At 43.0% G+C, this 20,062-nt stretch overlaps 1 protein-coding gene across 1 annotated transcript in view; it reads right to left on the reverse strand.

Moving 5' to 3' along the window:
• The window catches only part of ZFC3H1 (zinc finger C3H1-type containing), an 85,102-nt gene that overhangs the window by 15,048 nt on the left and 49,992 nt on the right, over nt 1-20,062 (reverse strand). The window contains exons 17-24 of the mRNA XM_083182547.1: nt 14,367-14,498; nt 14,163-14,284; nt 12,363-12,464; nt 8,909-9,025; nt 7,788-7,971; nt 6,409-6,595; nt 5,173-5,364; nt 3,767-4,001 (exon numbers count right to left, since the gene is read on the reverse strand). Of these exons, the coding sequence (XP_083038673.1) occupies nt 3,767-4,001; nt 5,173-5,364; nt 6,409-6,595; nt 7,788-7,971; nt 8,909-9,025; nt 12,363-12,464; nt 14,163-14,284; nt 14,367-14,498 (1,271 nt within the window). The remainder of the gene's footprint in view (nt 1-3,766; nt 4,002-5,172; nt 5,365-6,408; nt 6,596-7,787; nt 7,972-8,908; nt 9,026-12,362; nt 12,465-14,162; nt 14,285-14,366; nt 14,499-20,062) is intronic.

Below are 20,062 nucleotides of genomic sequence, written 5' to 3' on the forward strand. Positions count from 1 at the left end.
ACTGGAATCACATCGGGGAGGTTCCAAAGACCAAGCCCCGGGAGGGAGAGTGCTGGGGATTCTGTAGAACCAGACGACCAAAAGTTGAAGCCGAAGCTGCAAAAGTGTCGAACTGGTAAAACTTAACAAACGTGTTCTGAGACGACCAAGTGGCCGCTCTGCAAAGCTGAGAGATAGAGGCCCCTCTCTCAGCAGCCCACGACGTACTCACCGATCTGGTAGAGTGTGCTGTTAAGGAGACAGGAGGCACCTGTCCCGCATGAAGATAAGCACTACGGATCGTCCACTTGATCCATCGTGCAATAGTCTGTTTTGACGCAGGCCACCCCCTGCGGAAGGCGTCATAGAGTACAAATAAGGAATCCGATTTGCGTATATCCCTGGTTCTCTTGACGTAAATCCGAAGCGCCCTGACCACGTCCAAGGAGGATTGCTCTGGCGAATCCCCTTGGAAGGCCGGAACCACGATAGGCTGGTTAATGTGGTATGAGGATACCACCTTCGGAAGGAACCCGGCCTGAGTACGCAGTTCTGCTCTGTCCTCGTGAAAAATTAAATACGGAGGCTTACAGGACAGAGCACTCAGCTCCGAAACCCGGCGAGCTGAGGCAAGGGCTAGCAAAAGTACTGTCTTCCAGCACAAGAACTTCAGTTCCACCCTATTCAGTGGCTCAAAGGTCTCAGACCTCAAGAAGGCTAGTACCAAGTCCAGATCCCAAGGAGCTGTGGGGGGTACGAAGGGAGGAAGAACCCCTTGAAAAAATGTCTGTATCTCAGGAATGAGGGCCAATCTCCTCTGAAAGAGAACAGACAAGGCTGAGACCTGGACCTTAAGAGAACCCAGTCTCAGACCCCCATCCAATCCCCTCTGTAAGAACAACAGAAGGCGGGACAATTTGAATATTCGGAATGGCCAGCCCTTAGACTCGCACCAACCGGCATATGAGCGCCATATTCTGTGATAATGTGCTGCTGAGTTGGGCTTTCGGGCTCTTAACATCGTAGGGATTACAACTCTTGGAATTCCCCTCTCCCTCAAGACCTCGGTCTCAACAGCCACGCCGTCAAATGTAGCTGTGGCAGATTCTGATGGAAGAAGGGTCCCTGCAGAAGAAGATCGGGTCTGAGGGGCAACCGAACTGGCTCGTCTGCCAGTAACATCTGGATGTCTGAAAACCACGTTCTGCGAGGCCACCAGGGCGCTATCAGAATAGCTTGCACTGGTTCCCTCTTGAGCCTCTTGAGCACCTGGCCCAGAAGTGGAAGTGGCGGGAACAGGTAGACAAACCTGAACTCCCACGGAGTCGACAGAGCGTCTGCCGCTATGGCCTGAGGGTCTCTTGTACGTGCCAGGTATGCTGGTAGTTGGTGGTTCTTCTGAGACGCCATCAGATCCACCTCGGGAACTCCCCACCTGTCGGTGAGCTCCCGAAACACCTCGGGGTTGAGAGACCACTCTCCTGGATGAAGGTCCTCCCTGCTGAGGAAATCGGCCTCTAGATTTTCCCGACCTGGAAGGAACACTGCCAGCAGAATTACTCCTGACCGTTCTGCCCACTGCAGAACCTTCTTTACCTCCTTCATGGCCATGCTGCTCCTCGTGCCGCCCTGCCTGTTCATGTAGGCGACTGCCGTGGCATTGTCCGACCTTATCTTTATGTGTTGGCCCTGAAGGAACTCCTGAGCCTCCAGCAAAGCATTGTAAATGGCTCTGATCTCCAACACGTTGATGGACAAGCGACTCTCCTGCAGGTCCCACCTGCCCTGGAGGCAGAGATGAAGCACTACGGCCCCCCAGCCGCGGAGACTTGCGTCCGTTGTCAACACAATCCAGTCCTGGACTGCAAACCGACGACCCTCTATTAGGTTCCTTCTGTGTCGCCACCACAGTAGAGAATGTCTTGCCTCGGCCGACAAGTGGATCCTCCTGTGCAGATTCAGGTGCGAGCCCGCACCCTTTCTGAGAAGATCCCACTGAAAAGGTCTTGAGTGGAAACGTCCCCACGTCAGAGCTGGGAAGGCTGCCACCATCTTCCCTAGCAGCTGAGTACACAGATGGAGGCTGATCTTCTGTGGAAGTAAGATCTTCTGCACTAAGAGCAAGATAGCCTGGATCTTGTCTTCTGGCAGGAAGACCCTCAGAGACTCCGTGTCTAACCAAAGACCTAGGAACAAGATCCTTCTGGATGGAACTAAAGAGGATTTCTTGAAATTCATTATCCACCCCAGGCTGGTAAGCGTCTGCGTAGTTAACCTCGCCTGACTCTCCAATAACTCCCTCGTTGGAGCCTTGAGTAGGAGATCGTCCAGATAGGGGATTATTATCACCCCCTGACCTCTGAGGTATGCAACGGCTACTGATAGAGTCTTGGTGAATACTCTGGGTGCTGAGGATAATCCGAAAGGCAGAGCCCTGAACTGAAAATGGTCCCGACCGATGGCAAAACGAAGAAAAGCCTGGTGAGAGATCCAAATCGGGATGTGTAGGTAAGCATCCTTGATATCCAATGATATCATGTACTCCCCTGGCTCCAACGAAGCAATCACTGAGTGGATTGATTCCATCTTGAATGGTTGATACGAGACTAACAGATTCAACGGCTTCAGGTTGAGAATGGGCCTGACTGACCCATCCGGCTTGGGGACTACAAAGAGGGTTGAGTAGAACCCTGTGTTCCTCTGAGCTGCTGGGACCGGCATGATGACCTGAGCTTCCAGCAAGATCCGGATGGCCTCTAACAGGCTCGTTCTCTTTTCCTGAGATGTTGGCAGTCTGTATATATCAAAAGCTAGAAAAATGTGCAGGAGCAGAAAAAACTGTGACCTAACTCCCTGGCACAATTTTCTCACTGGGGGATTGTGGGTCTTAGAGGGGAGGAGCCAGTATCCCCTAATTATTATTAAGAAGTGCCTAGCTCCCAGCATTCCCAGCTCTAATACCCGATGTGATTCCAGTGGTCCCTGCTGCATGTCAGAGAAAAGGGTAAGCGTAAAGGAGAACTGATACCTTTCCTGTACCATAAGTCATACCTCTACATCAGAGAACTTGGCCAGGATCCTATAACTAGGGGTGGCCAGTGATAAACCCAGTAAAGAACTGTACATTAATATCTTATGCACTATGGTTACCTTCAATAATATCACCAGTACTACTTTTATTAAAGTGCTATAATTACGATGATTGATTTTACCCATTTTCTGAATATAGGTATATTCCTAATAACATTTTGTTTTAAAATAAACCGTAATTATATGATATATATCTGGATATTCGCCCAAGCATTTGCTGGTTGCCCTTGGTCATACGTTCCACTGTTTTGCAGGACAAATAGTCAGAGGATGCCATGATATTGTGACATCAAGACCGATAAAAGGGTTAGCATTTATTAGTAAGTCCTGCCACATTACTTTCTGCTATACAGCTATTTCTATAAGAACATAGCCCATTGCAATCTCTACGTTAGTCATTTAAAATTATGATGAGCCAATGAACTCTACCAGCAAGTAAAGAAAAAATTAACTGCAGTAAACACAAATACAAATACATTAGAGGTGGGGCACCATTTAAGAAGTCACTATATTTGTATATTGTAGCTACTCTATTTAAAAAATATGGTTATAAAACCGTAACAGAATCAAACAAGCACACACACAACCACCGAGAGGCCTAGCAACAATCCTGCGGTCCTCAATGTTGATGCAATACTGTAAACAAAGTAAAAAGGAACAATAAGTACACTTGCAAATCAGCAACAGTATGACACACCTTCAAATAGAGCAAGCAACATGATAGGATCAGTCGTTACACTTTGGGGACTCAGCCAAGGTATTAGAGATGGCTCCTTGTTAACTATCCTGGAGGGGTTGGAAATTGTTGAGTCATAGAAATTAGGCAGACTACTGAACTCCATGAGGTGAATGTAAGAAAGCCATGCTAAGCAGCGATCCTTGGAAGTAAGGTGATCTGCTACACTCTTCTCACAAGCAGACCTTAAAGCATTCTGTGAAGCACATTAAAAACAAAAAGTTAAAGCTTTGTAAAATTGCTTACTATGTAGTTGTATTCTTTATACATTATCTAAAAAATAAGAAAAAAAATTATCCATTCATTAAAAATAGTGGAAGCACAAGTTTTTGTCATGTACGCAAGCTGTGTAATAACAAAACATCATCTCTCTATATAGTACAGGTGAGTCTCCCTTATCCGTGTATTCCAAAATTAAAAAATTCAGGAAATCGTGGTTTTTCAGGATATTTTGTGTTTTTTGTTTTGTCCTGTGCCGCCCGATTCTGATGGCCACTGTGGAACAAATCGGGGCACAATCAGGGTACCAAGTAAGTATGAAAAAAAAAAAATCAGCAAAAATCCCTTATCCAAAATGCTTGTGGTCTTGAGCACTTTGGATAAGGGATACTCAATCTGTAATGTAATAGATTTTAACATTTACAACCTATGATGTTACACTATCTTTTGAGTGATGTTATCGTTTCACAAAGTGCTGCATTGTGGATGTGTTTCTGCTTGCAGATAGTTAGACAACCCTAAATAAAGGAGACAAATAATCCCCGTAGTATAATTATTTAAACAAGGTAATCAATGAATCCTTTACTTCCAGTGGTTACATCATGACAAGTTACATTTAATTCCATCTAGGTGCTTCTGCTTAACGACACTAATGTGCGACTACAAAACACTGAGGGGGAAATTTACCAAGATGGGAGTTCTATTTCACATGGGATGTTGCTATGGGAAACCAATCAGATTTTATGTACGCCGAGGCACCTAATTTTACAACAAAAAAACTGGGAAAACTTATTGACTCAAGTGGGAGCCTCACTCGAATATAAGCCGAGGGGGGCTTTTTCAGCATAAAAAATGTTCTAAAAAAAGTAAGCTTATACTCAAGTATATATATAGTATTATCTTCTAGAAGGTGCTAAATAAATAAGTAGATTCTGATTGGTTGCCCATAGCAACATCGAATGTAAAATAGAACTCCCATCTTAGTAAATTTCCCCCAGAGTCTCATTTACAGACTATCTGCTGAAGGGACACAAACCAAAAATTGAACAGATTTTTGCTTGGTTACTAACAGGACAAGAATGAAAAAATATCCATCCCCCAAAAAATAAAAGGTTATGGTCACTATTGTATGTACTGTATTCAGTTACCTGTAAAATAGCGAGAGCATTTTGCAGTCTTCCTGTAACCAGGTGTAATTGTACTCGGTACAGCAACATTTCTAGACACTGCAGGGAAAGCAGGTCAGACTTTTCCTCTCCCTCTATTTTGTGCATTAGGTACTGCAATGCACGGTTACACACTTGGTCCTTTCCATTAAAGGAATTCTCCAAGGTCAGAAACTACAGTAGGAAAAAAAAAATCCCATAAAGAGAAAAAAAAAAAAATCCCATAAAGAGAAAAAAAAAAAGAGAAAACATCCCAAGTGTTAAATTACAGTCAAATACATATAATTTAGAAGCCCGTTTAGACTTCTAGAAATGAATTGTAATCGCAAGAGAAAAAAGGCCACGAAGAGAGTACAATCGCTAAGCAACCCCCTGACCACCTAAAGTACAGTATCCTTTGACACTAAACCAGTGTAAGCAAGAGAAAATCGCAGAGATGTCGGACAATCTCACAAGATCAGTCAAGCACATTTAGGTTATATAGAATACAGTAAAGAACATGATAAAGAAAGCGTGTCCTAAACTATCACTACCGTACAAAGGGTCTGAAAAAAAAATGTATTATTTTTCTGAGGTATTCATACTTCTTCAGTCCACTAGGAGCTTTCATGCTAGTTAACACTACAATTTTGGATTAGTTTGGCCAGGGGTGTCAAAGCTCCAATAGAACTGAGGGAAAGAAGACAATTGGATAAGTGGACCCAGGCAGTAAGAGATGGAAAGAGCAACTGTCCCATGCAAGGCGATAGGGAATAAATATTTACAATTTTTTATAAAGCGCATCATATTCCGTTGCGCTTTACAGTTGGAAATATATGCAGTTTTCACTGTAACGATTAGTAATCAAAGGAGGATTGATCTACATGACCACTAGAACGTTTGTGAGTAAGGTAATAACTAGATGGGATAATACTAAATGTGGGTTTTTAGAAGTGGAGATAATGCCCATAGCATCTACTTATTTATCTAGCACCTTCTAAATGTTAATAGCTGCAATTTTATTGGTTTTATGAATATATAAAGGCCACTTCTATAATACTTTATACATAAATACAATTAGCTGGGAAGTATAGGACGTTTAAATTTGCATAAGGTACTTTCAACAAAGAATGTTTTATATATATATATCTTCTAAAAACCTCACTTTATTAAAAACAGACCGAACAATAAGATACAAATCTAAAAAAAAAATTGATAAAAAAAAAGGACAATACTCACCAGCCACCATATCTGATAGGAAGGAGCATATTCTACAGCTGTCTCGCACATTTCCTCTATTTCCTCTCTAGATCCTCTTTTGGAGAATAATTTGAGGTAGTGGCTCCATATCTCTGGATTATCTCGATTATGCTCCAGTGCCCGGGATAACACATTTAACGATGAGTCTAAACACTCTGAGGATGTCCTATAAACATACACGATACAACGTAAAGGGTTCTGTTGTGTAAGGGGATGCAGTCACCCTGACGGCGATTTGGATTCTGGTGGTCGAAAACCCGTTGCTGGAATCCTGACCGGCAGGCACAACACAGATGGCTAAATCTCGACATTGCTGGCGATGCCGACACCGGCATAACAATCATAAGTATGCTTGAGTGGGTTAGGCAGCCAACAAAGGTATATACATACAATGTGTTATAGTTTGGGTAGAATATTTTAGTGCAATATAAAAATAGGGTAGATTTAGACTGACCAATAAAATAGAAACCTTGAAAGCACAATTAATAAAGAAAAAAAAAATTGATCTATGGGGAAAAAAATTACGAATTTAACAGAAAAAAACTATTTGGGTTATAGTACAAAATGAGCATGACCATAAGCAATTTAACGATTTGTTTATAAAAAACACTATATTATGCTATCAGTTATGCCCAATTTACATAAAATGTCCCCTCACACCCTCCAGTTAATTTATTGACCGTCTCAAAAAAATAAAAGTAAACCATTACTACTGAACACGCACATTACAAACAAGGAACAGAACTGTGCCATTTGAGGTACACAGCTACCGTGAGAATGTTATAAAGATGCCCATACAAGAAGGTATGTTCAGTTTACAGCTAGCATCCTTGGATGCAACAAATGAAACTATTTTCAGACAAAGGAAATCTTCATCTTTACGCAAGAACATTTGGCTGTACATAAAAATGTATAAAGAAACATAGAATAGTTTGGTCACAGATTGCTTAAATATATAACCTGTACAACATTTCTTATATATACTTATTAACAGGTCCTAAACATGGAGGTGTGAAAGGTTTATAGTAAGTGCCTTAGCTTAACTTAACACAGTGCATTGTTTCCACCAATTATAAAATAGCAAACTAATTATATAAGCTTTGATTTAACCAATCTGGCACATTTTGCTATTAGGAACCACAGTATTATTTATTGCCTTCAAACAAACAAGAATGACTTTAGAAGGTATGAAACCGGCACCTCCGGCTAAATTCAATAAAACAATGATGGGATTGTGGCTTGGGTCAATGAATACAGTGGGAGAAAAAACTAGATTTAGGAATGAAAATAAATCTTGCACACAATAATTGTCAGATTAGTATTGTAGAATCACAGGAACAGAAACAAAAGCTACTTACCCCTCATTCTGATTTAAGCACTTGTATGCCAGTTTGATCCACAGTTGTATATCTTGAGGGTTTTCAAGCACACTTGCCTCCAGGTTGGAAAGGTCATCTGTCTCATTTGTAAAATATCTGACATCGTCTTGAGTGACAACAGCATCGTAAATAGGAGCTTTTGTTTTGGGCTGTGGGAGTCGAGCTATAAATTAAATTAAAAAAAAAAAAATCCATTCAGATGAACAAGGATAACAATGAGCATGTAGACTAGCAATTGTTGACTGCAATGAAGTTCTATAAAAGCAATTGATTACACCATACCATTAAAATCAAATTTGTACTTCTTGAGCATTCTTCATGTTCCACTCTGTAGCAAGCAAGAAAACATCCTTGTCTCCCATAACCACCTGCAATTCTCAATAGACTACAAAGACCACTCAACCAACACAAGAGCAGCCGCTACAAGCCCACACTGCTGAGCAAGGAAGATTGAGAGAAATTCCTGCTAATTACAAAAATAAAAGTCAATATCCATGTGACTGGAGAAATAGCCAAGGGGCAACAGTTACTTGTGAATAAGGTAGGCGTGGTAAGGTCACCAGAAACCAGAAGAATATTTCGAGGCAAAGGATAGTCTTTGTCCAAAATTAATAGGCATAGGACATATTCAGCTCAAAAATTTATAAAGACTTTTGTAAAATAAACCATAAGACACAAAGTCAGCTGCACCAATTCTGATCTGAAAATGCCATATTGCAATCCTTCCAGGAAAAGCAGCATCCACTTTATACCCTTAGCAGTCACATTTGTAACAAAAAAGCAGACACGCAGGTAAACTAAAATCTGACAGGCATTATTCTTGAATAACGATGAGACTTGTCAGTCCATTGCTGGGTAGTTTTCTGAAAATACAATGAGAGAAAGTATCCAAGAGGCTTCAGAGTATGAAAACCGAACTTTGTGATGAAACACACCAACAGCCAAATATGAGAGAAATCTCCCAAACACCCTACTCTGCTGCCCCTCTGTTTTATCACCCACAGCTCCAAGAGTCTGACAGCTAAGACACACTTTTGTTTGTTAAGTAATCCCAAACAGACAAACTAACAAATTGAAACAAGTTTAATTTTCGGTCTTACCAGAGTTGACCACTTTTGTGGAATCATCTTCATCACTGCTGCTGCTTTCAACAACTGGCTTTTTCCAATACATTGGCTTCCATTTCCTTTTTTCTTTAAAAGTTGTATGTGGTGGTGCTGTGGGAAATAAAAAGCTCAGTGGCTAATCAGACACAAATACAACAAAACAGGGGCGTGTAACTGGGTAGGTTCCCCCCTTTGTACTGTCCAGTGCTGGCGCTCAACCCAGGGCGCAAATTGTATAAAGTCAGAAGGAAATGTTTTCAAATGTTGCTGAAGCATGCTAGTAGCACATGGAGGAGGGATATAGTAAGTTGTGCCAATTTACCTGAAGTGTAGGCATGCATAGGACCACAAGCAATTTAGTCACAATATGTACATAAGGGTAGATTTACTAATGGTCAAACAGAATAATTTCCTTTCCATGTGTAATTGCTTTGTTTCAAGTGATAAGATTTACGTGAACGATGTTGAGATATTTTTCTCCATTGTATATCACAATAACATACCTCCCAACTGTCCCGCTAAACGCGGGAACGTCCCGATTTTTGGGGACGTTCCCGCGTCCGGCAGTGTCCCGCTGCGGGCGGGGGGGCAGTTTGGAGTCCCCCCAATCTCACAGAATAGACGTGCGCATAGCGACTATCCACGGCCGAAAATGAGGTTGCAGCCTAATTTACATAAGCCACACCCTCATTTACCTACACCTCGCCCCCTTTTCGGGTGCTCTATTCTAATGTCCAGAAAGTTGGGAGGTATGCAATATACTGTATGAGAGACCATATCATTGCAAAAAATCAGCGATTGTTTCTTTTAGAGTTATTTTTGTGCTGCTGAAGGCTGGTACACCCAAATCATCCAGTGTAGATTTATAATTACTAGGTGACTTAAAAATTTATTAGCTCTTGAGTAGATCACATAGGCCCTTATTCTGATCGGTGCGGTAATATCCGCGTGCGTTCGGCTCGCCGATGTTTTGTGTCTGCGCATGTGCAGAGGCGTCTCTGCGCATGTGCGAGCGGGGCGTACGGCCAAATCCCGCATGATATGTGAACACTCCGACCAGGGGGTGGAGAGGGGCGTGAAGGGCTATTTGGGCTCATTACCATATGCATACGCCCCGCGTTTCATGGGCGTTCCCATGAAAACGCTGGGCGTACGTATGGTAATGCGGCCGTGACGCACGTGTAGGGGGCGGATATATGACATCGCCGGTTGTCAGCTGCCCGCCCAGATCCCTGCTTTTGTGGTCTGAGGTTGCGGGTGCTGGTGGAGCACTCGGTCCTGCGACCATCGAATGATGGGGAGGTTCCCTTAGATGGGGGAGGTTCCCTTAGATGGAGGAGGCGTATTCCGTGAAAAATACACGTGCGGTCCGTTTGGACAGCTTCTTACCGCATACGGACGGAGTTGGCGATCCGTATGGAAGGCGGGGTTTCGCACGCACGGTCCTGGCCGCATAATCGGCTCCGGCCGCACCGATCACAATAAGGGCCATAGTCATGTTAAATTGTTAAACTGGGGTGGGGCCAGTGATGTCCGATGTCTATTGCAGCTGAAACTACTGGCCACTAATGCACCTCAGAATAAACTGGATCGACACCACAGCAGAATGGGGCTCTCAGGTTTGACCCAGTTTAGAACTGGAGGGAGAGTGGTATAAATTTACTATCAAAATATCCTTCTTCTGGTATTGCTTGAAACAATGACAAATGGTACGGGATTCAGGCGCTATATTAATATAACTTGACATAAAATAATGCTAATTGAATATACATAAAATGTATCAATACTTGAAGCACAAATATTTAAATCAGTATGGCTTTATGAGATGTATTAGGAGTGCATTCATTTAAGTGTGGCCAGTCCCTAAATAGACAAATTGGATGGTCTTTTTTTTGTACAAAGTTCCACCTGCAGAATAATGAAGTCCAATAGATGGAGTGTGCCAAGGTCTAGGAAAGCAGGAATGCATGATGTAATCTCACCACTGGAGGAATACCAAGGTTCTTACAATCCGCTTGTCCAATGTCCTCACAATAGCATGGGTTCCCTGTAGGGCATGGATGGCAGAAGACCGCTGGAGGAGATCTGTGAACCTAGGAGATCAAACTACCAGCCTGCATTCCTAGACCCCGACACACTCCATCTATTGGACTCCAGAACCTGCCATTTCACCATATTATAGAGAGGACAAACGGGTCAATACATCCACTCCACAGATCTTCCTCCAGCGGTCTTCTGCCATTCTTATTCTAAGAACCCTAGTATTCCTCCAGTGGTGAGATTACATCTACTCCATTATTCCACAGGTGGAACTTTGTGCAAAAAAAAGATCATCCAATTTGTCTATTGAGGGACTGGCCACACTTAAATGGATGCACTCTTATATATCTCATAAAGCCATACTGATTGAACCCCTTGAGTGGTGGGTTTTTCTAGGGCAGCACAAACCTACAAGGGCAGGTTTGTCCTGCCCCAGAAATACACACCACAGAACTTAGGGACAGCTTCTCCTGTGGCCCCCCACCCCCTTGTTGTTCACAACTCAGTCCAGACTCCGGATCTCTGGGGTGCCCCTGCCACTGCCCCCACCGCTATTTAAACCAGTGACCTGGCAGGCTTGGCGTCCGAACTCCCGAGTGCATCCGAGCAGCCCCTAGCCTGCCTGCGCATGCTCACTTCTGTGAATGGCGGCGGGGGCAGGGGAGCCCCGGTGTACGATCACCTGGGTGGGGAGTGATGGAGTGAGGACTTGCAGGAGGTGAGCACGTGAGGGGAGCGACAGGGGGATGCCTCTAGAGGTGGTGCACCAGTGGCACACAGTTGGAGGCACTACTGGCGCACACCTACTGTATCACGGTATGCCCGGAAATTTTCCAGGACGGCCCGCTGCAGGCATACCACCAAAGTGTTAAAATATTTGTGCTTCAAGTATGGATATATTTTATGTATATTAAATTTGCATTATTTTATGTATAATATATTTTTTAAAGCATTTAAGACAAACCCACTATATATTTAAAATCGCTGTTATTTGCGTTTTCACTTTCTGTTGTATTCTGGTAATGCTTGGCGAACATTTCTACTAGCTTACTCACATGCAAACATGATTGCACGCTGCCCCACCCACACACAAAAAGGGACATCTGTGGAGTTTTACGCAATGATCTTTTGCAGTCCGGTGTAATTAACAGCTACTTGCTTTGATGGCATTGTGTTTAACGACTTTCATTGCACGGTCGGAAAAGTGTACTAAGCAACACAAATCTCTGTCGTTCTGACAAATGAGAGACATAAGTGTGGATACATAGTAATTTAAACGGTACATGTTAGGAAACTGTCCAACTAAATGGTTTCTGGCTGCTGACCCACTTTTACCCACCATTATCAAAAAACAAAGATCTGGAATTTAGAAAAACTATTTCCTAAGAAAGGCAAGAAAAAGACTTACTGTGATTTCGGCTTTCATTGACATAACTAACAAGAAGAACAGACATCAAATCCATTGACATACGATCACGATTAACACCAAAGAGTTTATCAACATATTTTTCTGAAGAAAAAGAAAAAATGTTATCATCACAAAAATGTATAGCAACTTTCAAAATGGGACCCACATGGTTATAATAATGAGGTTCTGAAACACAGCCCTACATCTGCAAAATTGGCTTGTCCCAACCATTAGAAGGAGTTGGAAGCAGTATACAGGCAAAAGCTTAATGTTGATTATAGCTGGATCTTAATTACAGTTTATAGCAGTTTCAGCACAACGTTAACATTAATATGTAACCAGACCAACTATTAAATCTCCACAAAATTAACAAAATAACTTAAGTATTCTTTCAGAATACGGCAATGACTAACAGGTAAATAGACAATCAGATTTTTTTCACCTTAGAAAAAAAATTGGCACTTTTCTGTTTTTGTTTTTTTAGGGCAAATGGGGATTTACCCTATTCGATTTGAGGGCCAATCATTAGCCTAGGCGAAAAATTCTGACGTGGAGAAAAATACCCGGATCAGCAAATTAGCCGTCAATCCACCCATTTTCACCACTTTGCCAGCACAATTGCATCTGTTTTCCCAACTTCAGGTATATTTCGCCAATGCCTTTTCGGCAGCGTTCCAACATGGTAACGCCTAGCAATTGTATGGGAACGCCCATGAAATGCTGGCAGTTCCCATGTAAATGTGGGAGTGACGCGGTGTGCGGGCAGGCGGCTAACTTCACCTGCCCCCCCCATCTTCAGTCCGGGGCCCGCAAATATAAGTCAGTGTCCACTGACTTATATTTGCGAGTCTTGGAGAAATCATTCGATGGTTGCTGACCATCAAATGATTTCTTCAGCAGCGGGCACATGTGAGGGGGTGTGTTTTCATAACACATCCCCCGCATGGTTGCGAGGAGATATGGCGCAAGCTGGGACAGCGATTCGGTGGGATTGCACAACAAATGCTCAGAATCTGCGACCTTTGCAGCTTACCAAACAGATTAGAATCAGGGCCATAGTGTGAGATGCCTGATGGGAGTCAGCTGCCAGGTCCCCTGTAACTCTTCTAGTGTAAGGCTTTTTTTCTCTTTTACAAAATTGCATCTTACTGCAGCTGCTGCATTATGTGACAGACACTCAGGGCGGTATTTAATTGTTTTGTACCAGCATTACAGCTCACTATACCCAGGGGTGACTAGCTGAGATGGATAAACCTGACCATAATGAATGTGATATGCATAGAAATATAGATCAATTGAATATCACCTTACTATATCTCACTTTAGAGGGGCATGACACAACTGAATACCACCCTCAGTGTATAAATGAATGACCAGTATATAACCGTTCATACAATTTTTTTTTTTTTCTTGAACACAATTGTGCCCAGTAAGCAGAGAGCTGTACAAAAAGGTGCCTGTGTGTTCCTTCCAATTATGATCAGCCAGTTTTCCAGCTACATTCATTGGAATGGATGAGCATATTAAATTAGTTTATAAGCTTGTTTACAATAATGAGTTTGAGATCATGTTGTATGTGCTAACATTGTAAACGAAGAAGAAAAAAATAAATAAAAAAAATAAAAAACACCCCTCCACCAATAATAGATTGGCACACAAAAACACCATTTCCAAAAAGTAGCATTTAAGCCACCAGGTTTAAACAGAAAACTGGAGTCTCAACTAATATTGGAAACAGATTTTTAAACACAATGTTTTGCAAATGAAAGTTTTCAATATAATGACAGCAGCTTCGTTTACCAGTTGCCGTTATAATTTCCTCATCTGTGCTCTTCTCAGAACATCCAATCAGGTCCAAGTTGTATGACAAAATATCTTGAAACAGTTGTTTCCTGCTTAATGTGCAATCACGCATGTGCTGCCTAGAAAAGGAGTGAATGGTCAACTGCAGTTTTAATTGGTTTACAGCTAATGATGCACTAAACAATGTGAAAAGCTGCTTACCACTGACAGTCATCATCGTTACAAGTACCAGTAAGATCAAAGCGACAGAAAAAAGTTTTTGGTTCAATCATGTTGCTGTAAGACACAGAGCTTAGTAGTAATTTCTCCTTTGTACGAAAATATGGACTGAACCTGCAAAAAATACATAGATTTAATAACTAAAATGTTTAAAACCTGGTTTATTCATAATAGCAGTCATGCTTTCATATTACTAATAGGAGGTTTTTTCTTATTTCTAAATGGAACTAATGTATAAAAAAAAAAAATCAGAGAAATGTTAATCATGAAAAAAAACAAAAAAAATCAGAGAAATATTAAACCATGTTTAATATTGAGCCCCTGCACCGTGAACCCAAGTGCTTTTGTGCTAGGACATCCAAAGCTCACATGGTCTGCAGCGTTAGGGCTGAAAACTAGCCTCCAAGCACCTTGTTATCCCTTTCTTTAGATTACTAGACTGACAACTTCTTACTATACAATTATGATTATCCTTTATTTATATGGTGCCGTAATGGATCTGCAACACCAAAGTACATCATCTAATAAGCAAAAAAAACAGGAAACAATGACTTTCAGTTGACAATAAAGGATAAGTACAGAATAAGTGTCAGAAATAAGCATCATAAATAAGTGTCATTCCGGCAGAAAATAGTGGGATTTGGTGTCACCTAAGTTGTTTTAGGTATATCCCAAAGTCAGGTTGAACCAGGGATAGTGATTCCAGGTCAGGAGCTTTCACATTAATCCAGGGTCGCCCATTATACAGAAGGCGACCAAGGTTATAAGCTGTGGTGCTTTCACAACGTCCCTTGACCAGGGTCCATACTGTACTTCACCAACCAGGCAAAATCCTGGGTTTGAGGTGCAATGAAAGGAGGGAAAAAAAGCACGAGTGAAGAGGGCCCTGCTCAGTAGAGCTTATGAACTTAAAGGGGCAAGAGACCTGTGGGAGCATATCACATCTGTAGGATCATAGCAAACTTAATTGGGTATCACTAATTATTAACACTATAGTATCTCACTGGTGTGCCGCGCTGGGCCTCCTAGCTTATGATAGTTTTTGGGGTGCCACACCCTGCACCTAGATATAGCGGTAGGGACCCCCAATATACAGAGAAGCCTTGACGCGGCTTGAGGGCATGTCATACACCTGCGCAGGTATATGTAACCAATATCTCTGAATTCTATTATCATGTAGTGTTGAAGATTGGTTGCTAAAACTATTCAGTGTGCCGGAGGAACCAATGTCTTGTTACTTACTAAGTATTAACCCCTCCCTTGCATGCACCTGAAAAGTTTTACTGAACTAACTTTGAGCATCTACCACTATCTGTATGTTAATTGGGTAGTAGTAGATGGTCTCTTCCGTGTAAAGACGGATTTTCTTGCAGGCAGCCATAAAAAAACCCACATTAAATACACATAAGCCCCAAAGGTGTCTCTGAACGACTGCTCAGAAGTCTCAATACGCAGCACCCATAGAAATGTCAATGATATATGGTGTCAGGGGACCGCCTGTTTGGTATATGCCTTAACTAAATTTTAAAAAACAAAGACCAGATGGTCCCCTGACACAACTGCGCAGCAAAGGCCATATAGTCTGCAGCCCGACTTGCACCACCAAGCTGCTGTAATGTGTGCCCAAATGGGGTGTGGTATTGCGCTCCGACGGGGGGGATCCCAACTGCCAGTGCTCTGAGAGGAGGGCGAGCACAAAGAAGCCCTTTGCAGGCTTGGTGGCTCACTACGCACCCCATAGGTTCTATTCTCCCTCTATGTGGGTTGTGGATCCCCACAACAGAGAATAGCCCTTTGTGTGTAGTGATCCCCCCCATTGGAGCACCGGCAGTCGGGATTCCAACGTTGGGATACTTACTGTCGGGATCCCCCCTGCTGGAGTGTCATCCGGCACCCAATAATTATTTTATCATTTACTAGAAGTTTCTTATTCAGCGCTGACAAACAGGGTAGTTACAGATAGTAATGATGGTAGGAAAGCCCTGATCGCAAGTTTACAATCTATTGGGACTGATACACAAGAATAGGTGTTATCTATTGCATAATGGTCCAACATATTGCAAAGGTTATTGGTGGGCTGTATGTTACGGTGCCCCAGCAATGTAAGCCAGGGGTCGGGAGGATGGAAAAGTGAGAGAGAGAGAGAATATGTGAAGATATGTTTGTGCTGTACAGTGGGGACATAGTTGGATGGGAAAGGTTTCTAAAGGTAATTTGAGCAGTTCTGGAATCTGATAAACTTGCATGAATAGGCGAGTTTACAGGGGATGCTTGAATTTTCGGGGAGGACCAGAATTTCTGTATTGGGGAGGACCAGTAAGGAGAATATTGCAATAATCAATGCAGGAGATGAGAGCATGGATTAGTGTTTTAGTAGTGTCTTGTGTAAGGTATGGTGGTATTTTAGATATATTTTATAGATGTATGTAACATTATTTTGAGACAGGTTGAATGTGAGGAACAAAGGATAGTTCAGAGTCAAGATTGAATCATAAGCAGCGAGCTTGTGGGTAGGAATGATTGATCGTGTCCTTAACAGTGAGAGAGATCAGGTTGGTGGAAATAGAATAATTCTGTTATAGAAATAGTCAGTTTGAGGTGGCAAAATTACATCGAAGATTAAATGAAAAAATGGCAATCAGTGACACGGACCAATAAAGATGGTGACAAGTCTGGGGAGACCAGGTAAATTTTAGTATCATCTTCATACAGCGGATACTGAAACCCAAAAGAGTTGATTAATTTGCAAAGAAATGAGGTAGAGATTGAGAAAAGCAAGGGACACAAGGGGAGGGTTATGGTTAGGCTGCGGGAAGGGAGTGTTAGCAAGCAGGGGGAAGTTAAGCATACTGTGTGTATTCCATTTGTCTGGATGTCGGAGTCTGCATTTTAACCACTGGCATTCTTACGTGTGCCAGGCAGAATGTAAAAAGGATCAGGTGGAACATCTGTGAATTTCATCCTGGTAAGAATTTTCGGTACTTGTTTCCTAGAACGGGGCCCACTAAGCTATTTGCTTAGTGGGCTATTCTGCGTAGGAAAATCGCATTGCATGGGCCATTTTAGGGCCATGCGATGTGCAATGCGATTTTCCTATTTAATTTATTCACTGCTCTCTCAGCCCCAGGCCATCGCATTGCATCTGCCTGCAAAATCGCATGCGATTTTATATGGTGTGCGATGCTATGACATTAGGTATACAATTATATGATTGTATGTCCCCAAAATATGTTTAACCCAGCCCCCCACTATCCATGCAACCCCGAAGCGTGGCGAGCGCAGCAAGCCCTGTGAGGTGTGGCGGAACGCGTCCTCTGACTTTTCCATTATCCCACTATCCACGTCGGCGTGGAGTTGACTTTATATAGTGTGGTGAGTGCAGTGGAATACATGTAAAGTAATACGCGTCCCCTCGCCACGCTTCGGTGGCTCACCACACTATATAAAATCAACTCCACGCCACGTGGATAGTGGGGGAATTAAAAGGTCGGAGGATGCGTTCCGCTGGGGCTCGCCACGCTTCGGGGTGGTGTGGCTAGTGGAGGGGGTGCGTTAAACCTATTTTTGGGACATACAATCATATTCTTGTATACCTAATGTCATGGCATTGCACACCCTATAAAATCGCATGCGATTTTGCAGGACATGCTATGCAACGCGATGCGATGCGATATAGTGGGGTACAATGAGGATAGAAAAAATGACATTAAAAAAATAAAAAAAAGTAAAAAAAAAAATGGCTATGCCGCTATAATGGCCGATGCGATTTCCCTACGGTGCCGTACGTAGGAAATCTGGGCGCCATGCTAGGAAACAAGTAACACATTTTCTATTCATGTGTTTCTCACCGAAGACCAGGGACTATCCTGAAAGGAGTCGGGAAGACTTGTAGTACAAAAGTGCTTGGGCTAACAATGCCTCTCACCCAGGGCCGGCTCTACCATTAGGCAGCTGCCTAGGGCGCCAGGATCTGAGGGGGCACCACCAAGTTTGCAAATCAAAAAATCAAGGATGTGTATGAGGATTGTACTTAATGCATGTGTCTGCTGTGGAACTTCACCTCCATACATACCCTTGAGGCATACTTCCCTACTTTGCTGCCCCCTCCTCCTTGTACTCTATTGTGGATGGCAAAGGGGGGCCTCCAGGGGATTCTGAAAGAGAAACAGGCAGCTCCCACTAAAAGAGGAGGCAGTCTGCCATCCCATTGTTAGAAGAATTGGGAGCAGACACCTCCTCAAAATGACAAAAGAAACTAAACAGAGGTAGGGTCTAATGCTGGGTACACACCAGGACGACTAGGGCCCGATCCGCACAATCTAGATCCAATTCCGATCAATTGGATGTAGATTGTGTGCTGATTGGGCCCTTTTCTGACCTGGTGTGGACCGATACCGATCCGATGCGCGGTCCCGCGGGTCGGTCGGTCGTTATTGAGATCCTACCTGCTGCAGGTAGGATCTCAATGACGACCATACAGCCGGGTGCGGGTCGCCATCGGATCGGACCCGCTCACGGTGCACATCGTGAGCGGGTCGTGCCCCCCCGCGTCATCGTGAGCGGGTCGTCCTGGTGTGTACCCCGCATTAGGGTGCTCGCAGACATAAAATAAATCTTCAGAAATGATCCTTTTCAATTCAGACAGAAAAAAAACCTCATAACATGGAAGTACTGCAGAGCAGACTTAGATTCACCATCCAAGTACTTTGCTGGATTTTAAAGTATGCCAAGACCAAAATCCTAGCCTCAAGATGTCCGTGATCTATCATCAGGTTTCATGAATATACTCTACTATATGCAGCAAATCCAATCAGTCTGAAATGGCCGAATGCTCTGGCTCATACCAGCTATTCACAGCCTTGCTGATTAAGCTGAAGCTATGCGGAGTGTTAGTGAGCCCCTGAAGCAGGATTACCTCTTTAAGAGGCCTCAACTATATTAGCCATGCAATCTCATAAGGTTTTACATCAGAATAGTAGTATTTTATTGGCACGGGTAAAGTATAGCTCACAGACCATCAATAGGCCGACAAAAAAATAGACATGCACTAGTTATAGACATTGTGCAGTATTCAATGCACATTTACGAAATGTGCAGCGAATCCTGTTTAGGATTTGCTGCACATTCGCAGGGTTCCGGAGGGTTGGAGCATTCGCTACCAGCCCTCCGTGTCACCCTATTCAACTAGTCAGGAGCATCGAGCCCCTGGCGGCGAATTTTAACCCCAGAGCTGGCAGGGGGCTGGTATCAGCCACTGCACTCCCTGGTCCCGATCGTGCATATGTAATGATTGGGACCAGAGTGCAGTGAATAAATGAATATTAATGAGGTGCTCACGGCTCTCGGCTCTCAGCGCCCGGCCCCCTGCTGGGCAAAGTGTAGAAAAAAAAATTAAAATAAAATTAAATATATATTATGATTACAAATAGCATGCCCCTTAGAAAAAAAAAAAATCAGATTTTTACACACCAAACTTTCCCCCCAAAACACTTTATTTCCTGTTCACCTAAAAAAGATGTCGAATGCAAAACGGCGAATCATGGCAAAAATCATGGAGAAAGCAGTTCTCCATCCTAGCATTGAATACACTCTCTGCGAATCCCAGTGAAAACCCCATTGAAATACTCCAGCGACTTGCAGCGAACATGAAACTGAGAACTGGCCGGCATTCACTGTTT

This window comes from Crinia signifera, chromosome 4, assembly GCF_055691185.1.
Source record: "Crinia signifera chromosome 4, ASM5569118v1, whole genome shotgun sequence".
NCBI classification, from domain to species: domain Eukaryota; kingdom Metazoa; phylum Chordata; class Amphibia; order Anura; family Myobatrachidae; genus Crinia; species Crinia signifera.